The 13,354-nt window shown below is 36.5% G+C and overlaps 1 protein-coding gene across 1 annotated transcript; it reads right to left on the bottom strand.

Moving 5' to 3' along the window:
• Positions 1-5,386: 5,386 nt before the first annotated feature.
• LOC105218207 (uncharacterized) lies at positions 5,387-6,448 on the bottom strand. Its single transcript, XM_011193645.3, has 2 exons — positions 6,288-6,448; positions 5,387-6,222 (listed from the first exon to the last, which is right to left on the bottom strand). Exons 1-2 carry the CDS (start codon positions 6,354-6,356, stop codon positions 5,542-5,544), a joined length of 750 nt encoding a protein of 249 aa, XP_011191947.2. The 5' UTR covers positions 6,357-6,448; the 3' UTR covers positions 5,387-5,541.
• Positions 6,449-13,354: the final 6,906 nt, after the last annotated feature.

Here is a 13,354-nt window from a genome sequence, read left to right as displayed (position 1 = left end):
CAACAAGTAATAAGTAAAGTGGTCGACGCAGTTGAAAGCGTGTGCGGTTCGGTATATGTGCGTGTGTGTGTGTGTGTGTGTATTAAGGTTTATATTCAATTATGTGTAACAGTATTGTGTTTGATGTCATTATTATTGTGCCCTTATATACTTGAACACAAATGCCTGAGTAAACAGCATGTTATACACAACTTAATGTATATAACTAGGCATAGAAGTGTGTGCATATGCTAACCAAGTTGGCTCCACTTCACTCCTTTGATTTAAGTCATTCGGCAGTTATTGCTTTCTTGCTGTTGTTCTTGTTCGTTTTAATGAAATGTTTGGTGCTTACGTCCATTAATACATAATATGTGGACTAATCGAGTTGTGGCATAAACATTGATGTATACAGGGTGTGTCAAATGAATGAAAAGAGTATTGAGAAAAAGTGGTGAAGAACAGGAGCCGAAAATAATATTTATATGGATCAGAAAAATCGGCAGCATTCCGATAAATAAATCCGAGAACTGTATATGCTTACGAAAGTATAAAATTTTCAAATTTCCCATGAATTCATTTTGTTGTGTGACCCCTTTACTAACTGCATACTACAAATACTCGTTTTAATTCCGATTTGTGTTTTAAGTGCGTTACTAGATTTTCCATAATTGGCTTCTGTTATTAATACTAAAATGATTTTAGCAAATGTGTTATGTATGCGGTTATGTGCTGGAGGGTGTTACTTGTTAGTAGTGTATTTACATATTCAATTAGTATTTATGTAAATTACTTAAAATAAATATCCGCCGTAGCAATGAGTTTTGTGGCATTGAGTCATAAGTGCGTTCAATGGAAATTGCTTTAAGAGACACAGGGCTGATGCGTATATGGTAACTGGTCGTTTATGAATAAACTACTTAAATGTAAATAAATTGATTTACTCATTTATTTACGAATTTTAATGCTTATAATTAACATACACTTGTTAATATTTCCCGAAATCAATGCTAGAATGAGCAAATTAATAGATTTTTTTCAAAGAAGGTCGTTGGTTTAGGTATTTAGGTTAGGTTAAGTTAGTGTGCATATCTCCGCGAATGCAGGAAGATCCCACTTGGACAGTTTTGAGCACTGTTCTTGGTGATACAGAAAGATTCACTCACGATTCGGCAATGCGCTTGGAATCTGTTACAAATTCTTGAGTCGGTTAATGACAGTTCTAGCCAATGCGCTAGGTTCGCCGAAGTATTTTAACCTCAGTGTGGCAAAAGCTGCACAGTAGAAGAGGAAATGCTTAGGTGAATGTACCTTGCCTTCTTCTTTCAAACAGTTTTGACAACTTGATGCCTGTGTTCCTTTCGGACAGTGTTCAGTAGGCACTCCTATGATATCGTCTAGAAGGACCTTCCTTTAAAAGTACTTTAATAAGTTTCAAGCGCAATTTCAATGTTGTTGCTTTAAATTGCTTTCAAATTTGTTGACTAAGACTGCCATTAACTTTGACAGCATTCCATGTACCCTTGTCATTTAAATTGTATAGTTCAATACTCTCCAGAAATTAGCGATAGAATGTTAGAGAACATGATGTCTAAATTATATCATATATATTTTGGCTGACTAAGACTGTTATTAAATTTGAGAACATTTGAACCTTATACTAGTTTGACATATCAAAAGCTGAGTAGCAAAAGCTTTTAGAACAAAAATTAGATTTTACGCGAAAAGAGACCTCAAATTACAAGATGGCTAAACAAAATAATATTTCAAGAAGCCATCAATAATACTCTAATGGATGTAGTAATGGATGACAGCATTTTCATAAAACTACTTAGAATTTATTTTCCACCAACCAACGGCTACGCACAGTTAACTTTGTTGGAAACTCAGTGATTCTATTCTTTAAAAGTTCAATTGCAATTTAATGCCCAACTAAATTGCGCTGCTGTTCAATACCAGTGTTTATATGCCAATAAAAGAAAAGAGAAGAGCAGAGCTAGAGCTGGAGGCACAAAGTTGTGCGCTACCACAAAACCACTGCGTGCATTCACACACAAGTACCAACACAGCTATTATATAAGATATACTCGTATGTACATGCATTGCATTGCAGATTAAAGGCAACACAAAAGTCAACACTTTAGCCGCTCAACAGTTGATCCTCTTGCGGTTAGTGGGGTGCAAAAGCAAAAAACGTCCTCCGGCATATATCTATTTTGCAATACAAAAGTTTTGAGGCTTCTACAAAAAAATAAATGAAAACAAATAAAAATGGAAATGGAAATAGAAAAGTAAGATAAATGTGTAAATCTCTGGCTTAGCATTTAGTTAGTTAGTTACGCGCAAAATATTGGCTCTTTTTGCCTTTGGCAAAGTGAGAAAAAAAACTTATTTTCCTAATATTCAATTTAATACAATTCAATTCAATTTGAATTGCATACGAACAACTTTTAACCATTGAGTTGTTGTCTCTCTTTAAAGCAAGGTATACACTTTCAAGCACCCCGTGCTAGCTAAGCGCGCCCCCATCAGCGCACGTTGCTTACCAAATAATTTAACTATCAAATATTTGCACCGTAGGCCGACACACCAACTCCACGTGGCCCCGCTCTCGGTCCATACTCGTTTGTGAATTAATTCGCATAAATTAAAATGTGCCTGCCTAGTTTGCCAGCCCATCCAGCCGAACTGCTTTTCGCCACACCTGCGCCCCGCCTCTGCAATTTGTGTTTTGCTGTGCAATTGCTTCTTGTTCGCATTATTTCCCAGTCAAAGGATGGACTGGCGTCGCCGCATGTATTTGAAACCGCCTATTGATGTAGCCGATTACTTTGGACCCATGTATCGAGCCATTAGTTTTCGGTCGATTGATTTAAATGAAAGATTTTGTTGTTTTTTCGTTTTAACTTTTGCCTGTGAACATTTTGTATCAGAAATACTACATTAAAGAGAGGATTTGTTGCTTTGTTGTTGCTAATTCCTTTTTTATTATTTTTATTGGAATCCTGATCTGGATGATAATCTGGTGCTGTATGAATGATGCTTTGACTGTTTTTTGCCATTTATGTAAAGAGACCTTAATAAGAAGCAGCGCTTTGGCACACCGAATATCCGGTCTGCCTTTACACACCTCGATAAAACCTAGCTTGGGAAGCTAACTTCAACATTTTGGGCGCCGTGTCACCGTTTTCCTGGCTACTATGACATAGTCCTTTGGGAAGCCTTGATTAGATATTAAGATTCGACAAAACGTCCTGAACCTACTATCTGCAGAGAAGTTCCACTGCTAAATCCCCTAGTTCGAGCGGTTGTTCAAATAAAGTGAGATCCGAGAAATCTTTGTCTTGGCCTCACAAAAGCAGAACATTCCAGAAGAAAGTGATGAGATGATTCCAGCTCGTTCTCTCTGTTTAACCAAATAGCGTGGATTCCGATGGTATAATGCTAAGTTGGAACCCCTACGCCTAAGGAGAGGTTAACTTTGTTTAGGGGGAAGTGCTCTGTAGATGTCTTATGAAAAAGTGAAACCTCTCTTGGACGGGCACTCACCTTAAAGTGGCTTTGTTTTGTCTCTATATATGTATAATATATCAAATAAGCCACTCGATCAAGAAAGTTTACCACAGGTTTCTTCTTCAAAAGACTTGGTTGAAATTTTGTTGTTATTATATTAAAATTTTTGTTTATATTAAAACTGATTTTGATGAAACTTTTTGGAATTCAAAATTATATTTCAGTTATTCATAAGTCTATATGCGCCAACAATTTGCGATTTGAAGACAATACAATTGATACGATTTGCAGTTTATTGCATCGCCCGTCATGAGTAATTTCGTTTTTATAATAAGCATTAATATCTTCCTTGACGCGACATCAATCAAAATCCGATATTCAATTCAAGGCAAAGTCAAGCTGACGATCTTCTGGTGTTGAGTTTCCATTTTTATTGCGTGCTCCAAGTAAGCACATGCACAATAAATCAAAGTCAAGGCAAATAATTTTGCTAATTTTCAAGGGCTCGCTTGGGGAGCTGCGGTGTATGGCTGGGTGTGAGTGTGACATTACGCATTTTATGCCTTTCCGTCTTCAGGAGTACGAGTGTGTGAAAAAATACCGTTTTTATTTGACTTCAACAAAGCCCAAGGAATCAGCAACTGGTTTGCTTGTGACTGCCACTGTTTGCCTTTTCGCTGTGGAGATAAAAAATTATATTGCTTATTTGTCGATTTTGGGTCTGAATTGGCAATAAAATACTACAACTACATGCGGCAATAAGGGTGCCGGTGCTGTAATAATTGTGCGGAGAATTGATTGGCTTTGTGGGGAAACACATCGCCATCCTTGGCATAAATATTTATTCTTTGCAATGTGTCAATGTTCTGCAGAAAACACACTTGAGCACACAACGTATTGTTTTCCAATTAAAGGTGATGAATGACTTGTTGGGGAAAGTTAAACAACATTTTTTATTATCTTGCAGCAGCAATAAGCATTTATTTTAGTGTGGTGTGAAATATTCTTTTATTTTGAATTTTATTGTTTGAGTATATTTTGAAGTCTACGAATTTAAAGCCTTAAATACAAATCAATTAGTTCGGATACAAGATGCATCAATTTAAAAATATTTCCTCACGTTCTTACTGGATATAATATTTCTTTAACTGCTTTGTAAAACTAATACAACTAACATTTGGATAATTTTCTCAGACGGATTTCTTTTATTTCTGCTTCTCTCATATTTCTTGGAAAAATTCCGATTGTTAAAACCGATTCACATACATAATTACAAAATGTGAGCTGTCAGTGTAAGAGAGAGAGAAGCAGATAGGATAAGAACACAATGGCTAAAGACAAGTGTGTGCTTAAATCTTACTTACACAGGTGTTTATTCCCAGAAAGACTCGAACATCCGACTTTTGTGCTAAAATGGCCTGTTGCGTGCTATTGTTGCGTGTGTTAGCTTAGTCTATGCAGTAAGTGTATTCGGTGGTATTTTAGGCAGATTTTTATCCTCCATTGTTCTACTACAGACCCACTTCACTCCACTCAGTGGATTTTATGGGCCGATTTTTTACATTTTCATTTATTGCACTTTGCCTATCGAGTAGGTGTAAGCTCCTACGCTTTCGTTGCGTATATATCAAATTATCTCTTTGGCGCCTTCCTTATACTACTGAGATTCGAGCCAAGCTTACATTCCCATGTGTATTCGCTCACTTTTTCGCCCCATTCTCATCGCTTGTAATGCAAATTGGTTTGCTGGTATGATTGTGAATTTTTTTTGGCAAATTTCATCTTATCTTTGCGAACTGGCAAATCCAAAAAAAGTAGAAGAAAATGAATGATATCTTGGTTACAACTATTCAACAAAAAGGTGGGTGCATTTCAAAGTCAAATTGTTGGAAAAAATTGCTTTATTATTATTGTATCATATATATATATATAATAGTATAGTTGATTAAATATTTGAATGTAAACAAAAACAAAAAGATGGCATTCGTTGTACAAAGAGAGCGTTACCTTACACGTGCATTCACCAAAAACTGTTACTTCATTTTCACATTATTCATCGAACCATTCAAACCACTCAGACCAGTCTTCATTATCCTGGTTTTTAAACGAATCAAGCTTTTTGTTTAACTTCTTTATCAAATCTCTTAGTTGGTCATTTAAATCGTTGTTCTTCGACGGATCCCAAGTTATTTGATTATAAACATTAGGTGAAAACAATTGGCCGCCAGGTCCTATGAATTTTGACAAAATGTCGAGCAAACTACTTAAATCATTTGGCCTGTTCGGATATAGATTCGGATTTAGATTCGGATATTGATTCGGATCATTTGGAATAGTCGGGTTACTCTGTACGGCAGTCAAGCGTTCTAAAGCATTCATTATGGCGAACTCTTTATAACCATTCCCATGGTTCAGAGCGCTCTTCAAGTTATTGGCAGTCAAACTATCGTTTAAGTTCTCAGCCAATGATAAGAGTCTAGAAATCGTTGCTTTTAAGTCTTCTCTGCGGCTTAGATAGTACTCGAATGCTTTTATAGCTTCACTTTTTGCACTAAGGGATTTTCGCTTTTCTTCTTCATTGCCACCATCCTCTAGATTCCTGGCTGTCTGTAAATTACCCACTTCTTTTTTTAATTCTTTTTCATCCTCCGTTGACGGGGAACCCAATTCATATTTGAGTATGAGTTTATCCAATTCTTGATTAATTTTTTGCAAATCATTGTCGATGGGCTATTTGTATACAAAAGTTCATAGTTTTTGTTTTGTTTCAAAGAAGAAGTAATGTGAGTACCAACCTGTGCTTCGGCACGCGCACACAGCAAATACAACAATATTACGCAGACGGTTACTTGCTTCAGCACCATTTTTTCAGCTTAGAACTTGGACTGACTCGTACACATTCGCTTGACAACTGTTGACTGGTGTATGTCGCGTTTCTAATTTATAGAGAAACTGATAGCTCCGCGTAGCGGTGCAATTATATATGGCATACCTTTAGTGATAAGCATTGAAGTGTTTCGTTCACATGCATACGAATCGAGAAAACTATAAAAGCGACTTCGGAAAAGATAAGTTCAATCCAAAACTCAATTTAACTCACTGAACAATTTGCTTTATGCTCCTATTAGCCTACATACTAGCTAATGACAGAAGTTGACTTACGGCTGTTGATGGCTGTTACGGCTGTTTTTTCCATATTCGGTACGAATTCTTCTCACTGGTGTGCTTAGGGGCTCTTAGTTTTGTAGCTGGGACTAATCTGAAAACAATAGCCAAATAATTATAATTAATGAAGTTAGCCTCGAGTTTATGTAGGGCGCCCATTTAGATCTAATGATAAGAAGTATTTGGGGTTTAACTCATAGCTCAACAAACGAACTACGACATTGGACTTAGCGGAGCTACTGAGTTGCATGCATGTAAGTACTTATGAGCTATATTGATGGTGTTGTAATATGGGATATTCTGATATAATCAGCAAGTTCTCGTCTCTATTCAATATCACGGACTTTCGTAATCCATTAGAACTGAGATTAAATTCGGCCCTCACCATTGCCTTTCTCTCTAGAGAGGATATCGATTGGAGTAATATATTCACAGATAGCCCAACGGCTTTAAAATCACTACAGTCTCATGGGATCTCCTCGAATATAGTGAAATAATTAAGTCTCGAGCTATTGGTGGAACTAGCAACATATTTCACGATAAACCTGCAATGGGTTTCATTACATAGTGATATTTCTGAAGTTGCGAAACAGATGAACTAGTCAGACCAGACACCAACTTACAGTTAGATTCCGATAAAGATAGAGTAGATATTTAATTGAAGAACATGTTATAGATATAGCTGAGTCTCTGTGGAAACAATCTCTGACTTGCTCAATAACCTGACAAACATGGCCTGAATGGAAAAAGAACCGCACATGTCGAATCTTGAAATTTATAAGGAATGGCATAGCAATCTTAGTAGTGGTGCTAACAGATCACTGTCTGATTAGAAGAAACGGCAGCAGACTGGAGATATCTTACAATGAATATACAGCCACACCAAAATTGTGCTTCTGGCCTGGGTCTTACTATGTGTACCTTATATTGAATTGGAATCCTAGGTCCATTTAAACCCATCAGATCAGAGTCGCTGATAACGAATCCGGTGTCGGTTTTTAAAAACTCTTTTAGACCAAATATGGCGGACATTTTTTTAATTCATTGGATTCGTTACTCGTGGGTTTTCGGGATTGCTTATTACGAATTTGACAATTCGGTCTTGGTCTACTCGATCAAAAGCACAAGGTGTTGCAGAGGGGACCACTAGTATGTGTGGGGAAATTCATTCCGATTCAATTTACAATGTGCTTACTAACGGCCTTGGAGCGTAGACAGACAACCGCTACACCCAACCTAACCTATTGCCCCGCTGAGAAATACTCGAAAGTAACTGTATGATAATTTCCTCATAAATAATTGAGGAACCCACTTCCCTGCGCCTGTAATTTTCAATTTTCTATGATGCATATGCCTGTGCCTGTGCACCACATACTCGTACTCGTACATGCACATATGCTTGTGCGAAAGTGAATTTAGTGGCGAATAAATATTGTGTGTCCTGCGTTGGCTTTATGTTAGCGCTGCTGAATGATTTATGACGCTTACAAATTGCTTTAATTTTCATTTTTTTTACACCCGACTTTAATGCGCCTGCCCGGTAGCTACTCGGTAGCATTGGGTGCTATTGTTGTTGTTATTATTATTGTTGTTGTTTTTGCATGCATTACTCTATTCGCGTTCGTTATTGTTACATCATAACGATGTTGCATGCAACAGACTTGTGGCAACCATCATTGATGTGATTAAAAATTATTGCTGCCGCAACACAACTTTGCCGCGTGTGTGCCTTGCCGTGTGTGTCAGTGTGTGCGCTCTCCCACGCCATCGACATCATCGCGCTGCGGTGGCTATGAATAACTAAAAAACAGGAGCCGCCGAGCAATGAAGCAAGCGAAAAAGGATTGGACAGACAACAGATTGGTGCAAGTTGAACTTTTTCGTTATTCGTTATTCCTCTTTTTTATATTTAATTTTTCCCGTTAGCCGTTGTTGTTTCATAAATCAAATTTATTGTGTACATAACAGCAAGCGGTAGCAAGTGGTGTGCCGAGCAGAATTTGCCTAGCAGGATGCCGAAATGCCAGCAGAAGCAGCAGGCTTCATACATACTCGTACTCGTACTCGTGTATGCATTGAATGGCTGATGTTGTTGCAATTGGGTTGAAATATGTACCAAATAAATTGTGGTTCATTGCAGTTGGTCAACTCTGACAAACAGTAAAACACACACGCGCACACCCATCTATATGTATGTATGTACATAACACATGTTTCCGTTGTTGGGTATAAAATTATAGATTGATGTGTACTTTTCGTGCGCTCCGATAGACATCGCAAAAGAGTGCTTAGGCGATTTGTTTGAGTGATTGCCCTTTGGAAATAGTTTGGTTGGAGCAAAACCAAATAAACGGACTAAAAGAGTGAACGAATTGTAGCTTTGTACATATTTAGCTGAGCGGGAATTTATCGCTGGGATTTAGATGGGAATCATAAGCACACCTGTGTGTTCAAATAATAACGGGAAATTTCGATTTTTGAAAAAAAAAAATATTTTTTTTTATTTGTCTAAATTAATACCTATTGCCTCAAAGCTAGTTAAGGATTGGCTTAGGTCAATATCGTTAGCGTCAAGTTAATTTACTATTAGACTCGTGTGAGTGCAGCGTCACAGCGGAGTCGCTGGCAACTACAGAGCGAACGAGCTCGCAAGGAGGGGGACCCGTCTGCCTATTTTATCATGTTAGGAACTAGTCGGCGCTCCGTTGTCTTCTTGTGTTCTGGATCACTGGATCTCGTTATATTTTAAAGCTTTAGTTAATAACCAAAAACTGCTCGATTCTGAGATCCTTCGGCAGAATCATCACCTTTCCGTAATAGTGTCAGTACTCATCGGAACTGCGGAATAGGCATACATGCGATGAGGCTAGGAATCCAAATGGACGCAAACTGCCATAGCTGTATGGAGGAAGGCGAGGTGGAAACAACAAGTCATTTCCTCCTCCATCGTTCAGCTTTCGCAAGACTGGGGTTGGAACATCTCCATACTTTAGGCGAACCATGCGAACTTGTCCGATTAGACATAAGTCGCCTCATAAGATTTGTGATAGACCCAAAGTCTATTGCTACGGCGATAAGCAAGAGTCTTATTTGCGATCCATACCTATCCATGTCCTATCTTCTGGCAACAGCAACTTTTTTGAAGGAATTTTTCGTTGGACTTAGATGGAAATCATATTATTATTATTATTAACCCAAACGATTACCCTCCTCCCGCCCAACCGACGCGTGGGGCGCAGTCCGCATACGAGCGGAATTTGCCGAGTCTAGAAAGGCAAGAGATTTTTAAGCGTCCGGTTCTCAAACTGCTCAGCTACAGAAAGAAACATTTCAACAGCTGAGATTTAAAAATTTATAAAAACAAAAAGTTAAAAATTTCTGAATATTATTTATTAAGAGAAGACAAAATAGTTTTTTTGATGCTAAATATTGAGTCAGATGGATCAAATGTGCTGGAATGCGAATTAAAATCATGACATATTCGGCAGAATGGTTCATTTAACTCAAAATTTGTTCTAGAAGATTTTAGAAATAATGGTCTAAACTGCCTGGATGAACGCAATGGGACATTAAACTTAATATCAGACAAAAGGAATGAACTACAAACTAAACCATTCAGAAGTTTTACTAGAAAAATTATACCTAGCATTTCTCTGCGACTAGTGAGTGTGGGAAGATTTATAAGTTTTAAACGACTAGTATACGGGGGAAGATTCAATCTTGAATCCCATATGTTTATAGTTTTATATACTTTCAAGTTCCTATTGGTCAGATTGGACAAGACTTCGAGATTTCATTTTATTCTGTTGGAAGGGTAAAGAAAAGTCTGATTCCCTGCTACTGGAGTCATTTAGGGTACTAATAATGGTTTCCAGTTAACATTTCCGTACATGCTTTCAATACAACGATATTCTTCGCATTCCTGTCATGACTATGCGAGGTGTATAATTCCAAATTTAGTTATTTTTATCATAACTGTACTTTTCAAATTTCGTAATATTTTCCAGTAATCAAGGAATAAAAATCCAGTCCTTGACCCTTTTCTGATTTTTGAAACTTTTCATACATGTACATATATAATTTTGTGAAAATTTTGCACAATCCAACTCTGTGTTCGTTTGCAGCAGTTTCGTCAGTTCACATTACTTCCTTCCTTGCTTCCTTTTTAATTTGCTATCACTTACTGGTACTGCGCACAATCACTCACTCACCTACTGGCCTAACGAATTTCCTTCACCGCTTTGCTTCTTAAAAAGTTTTGTACTCTAATTTTCCGCACATTTCATTGCGATTAGTTTGACACAAAATTACTGCATATTAGAGCAGAATCCTGTTGAATGTTGCTCTCCGAATGGTGTAGATAAAGTTTTGATTTTCTGCAAGTCAAAGCAAATGCCTGTGGTGAATTACTGCAGGTTTGGAATTCGTCAACGAAATGTGGTAAGGGGGGGGCCTCGCAAGGCGTTTACTTTTGAAGTTTCCGAATTGACAAAATATTTATGTTGAGTGGTGCTTGCGGTAGGGTGTATTGGAAAGGTAACCAGGTTCACTTAGAATGTTTACTCACACCAATTTTCAACTTTTTCTGAGCAAAAAGCGTAAAAGTGAAAGAAACTTTCTTATTTCTTTTAAAAAATATTCTCTATCAGGAACGTTACTCATACGTCCTGTTGGCCCCAAAAAGAAACGGTTGGAAAAAGAAACGTTTTTCTCCCAACATTTAATTGATGCACTTCTACATATGTGTGTCGCTAAAAATTATAAATTGCATAAACGAAACAACAACAACAAATATGTATTGCTTTTTACACAGCCACATACACCCGGCACACATGAATATTTTTACTCCAATTTAAACTTGCCTGGCGGCACAACTGTGGGGAACTATTTGTTATAATTAATGAACTAGCGCTTCACACTGTGATATACGCGCACATAACGGTATAAATGTTTGTGTGAGTTGCAGTTTTGTGTGTGTGTGTGTGTGTGTGTGTGTAATAATATAGACGACGAGCATATGCAAATAAAAAGGCATTAAACGAGGACATATGACCGCATGAACTGACCGGGCAATGCTTTTGTTGGTATGTGTTTGAGCACAAAAAAGGCATTACTTTGAGTTAAATGCAGCATTGTACCACAACAACAACAACAACAACAACATTGTATAGACGCTTGGACTTTTAAATTACTCTATAATGTTAGAAAATTATTAATGTTACCGCATTTGTACGGTCGATTGCCTTCGACTTGAATTCGGATAGAAGCGTGTGTGTTCAGCATGGGCTCTAAGGCAACTGACCACAGTCAGCATTGAAAAAATTAAGCAAATATTGAATATTTATAGATTAAATGAAGATACAAAACCACAGATACATACATATATTTTCTAAAAAAAACTTTTTCGATATTGTATTTGAACTTTTTTTTCAATTTTACTCAAATTGGGAAACAAAAAAGGCAGTCAGCGCAAAATACGTAATCGTAATAGTTCTTTTGATATTTGAAAGGCATCAAGTGTAAGTGCCAACGTCAAAAGAATGCTGCATATGCGATTTCACAGCGAATTGATAGCAAAAGGAAGGTACAGTTGTCTTCATTTAATGCTAGCTACTCTGTCTTATTATGTTACTAATTTTATTGTAATAAATTATGTAACTAAATAGATGGCTTAAGGGACACACCTAGTGTAATGGCCTAAAAAAAAGGTGATTTTTGGGAAATTTTATTAAAAAAATACTTTCTTAATTATTTCAAAATTTTAAGAAATATTTATACATGTTTGAAGAATATATGTATAGTGAAATTTTTGAAGAAAAAAATTAAATATTTTTTAAGTTATAGGCGATCTCCAACGGCTCGAAAAAAAGGTCCTTCACTGCTGCAGTTATTCCGGCCTTCTCCGTGGATGAAATCTAAAAAAATAAAATTCTCCTTAAACTAGATAATATTGTCTGTACAATGACCTACGATAAAAAATAAAAATCAAAAATTGACAATATGGCGGCGTTTTAAAAAAATAGTCGAATTTTACACAAAATTTTGATCGTTTTTGGCCTGCCAAAATTCGATTTTTTGATCAGATCAAAAATCGATAGGTCATTGTACGGAGAACTATATATAGAACATGTTAAAAAAATTCGATTGTGTTCGGATCATTTGTTTTTTTTTTTAATTGCTATAACTCAAAAACTATTTGAGATATCGATTTGATATTTTAATATGTTATTTTTAAAGGTGTGAAATATGAAACAAAAAAATAGATTTTTTTGAAATTTCACACTAGGTGTGCCCCTTAACCCAGAAAATACTGAAAAATGTCTTCCATCAAATTCTAATAATATTTTAGGTTCATATTCAATACTAGGTAAAAGAAATAGAAAATTATTTTTTTCTTTGGATTCACAACACTGACTGGAGATAAAGATACTAGTATAGTAGTGTAGATACAATGCTGTTTTTTATTATAATTTAGAGACCCACTGTCATATACCTCTAACAAAGTAAAGTAGTTCTGCTGTCAATATCCATTAAAGGTAATAAAGCAGGCATTACTGTACTACATAGACTACATCAATTGGTAGAGTGGTAAGAAATTATGTGAAAAGAAAACGTTTAGTTGCAGCTGAGCAACTGCTTTGCTGTCTACTATTTATGCTTTATCAGCATTCAGTGGCATGTCATTTTAATGCCAACT

Source organism: Zeugodacus cucurbitae, chromosome 2 (assembly GCF_028554725.1).
Source record: "Zeugodacus cucurbitae isolate PBARC_wt_2022May chromosome 2, idZeuCucr1.2, whole genome shotgun sequence".
Lineage (NCBI taxonomy): Eukaryota > Metazoa > Arthropoda > Insecta > Diptera > Tephritidae > Zeugodacus > Zeugodacus cucurbitae.
Note: the sequence above shows the minus strand (reverse complement) of the source record. Positions and strands in the feature narration are given on the sequence as shown.

Coding starts and splice junctions, on each gene's coding strand:
- LOC105218207 (XM_011193645.3), bottom strand. CDS start 6,356: ATGGTGCTGAAGCAAGTAACCGTCTGCGTAATATTGTTGTATTTGCTG. Junction 6,223..6,287: donor GTGCGCGTGCCGAAGCACAG/GTTGGTACTCAC, acceptor GTATACAAATAG/CCCATCGACAATGATTTGCA.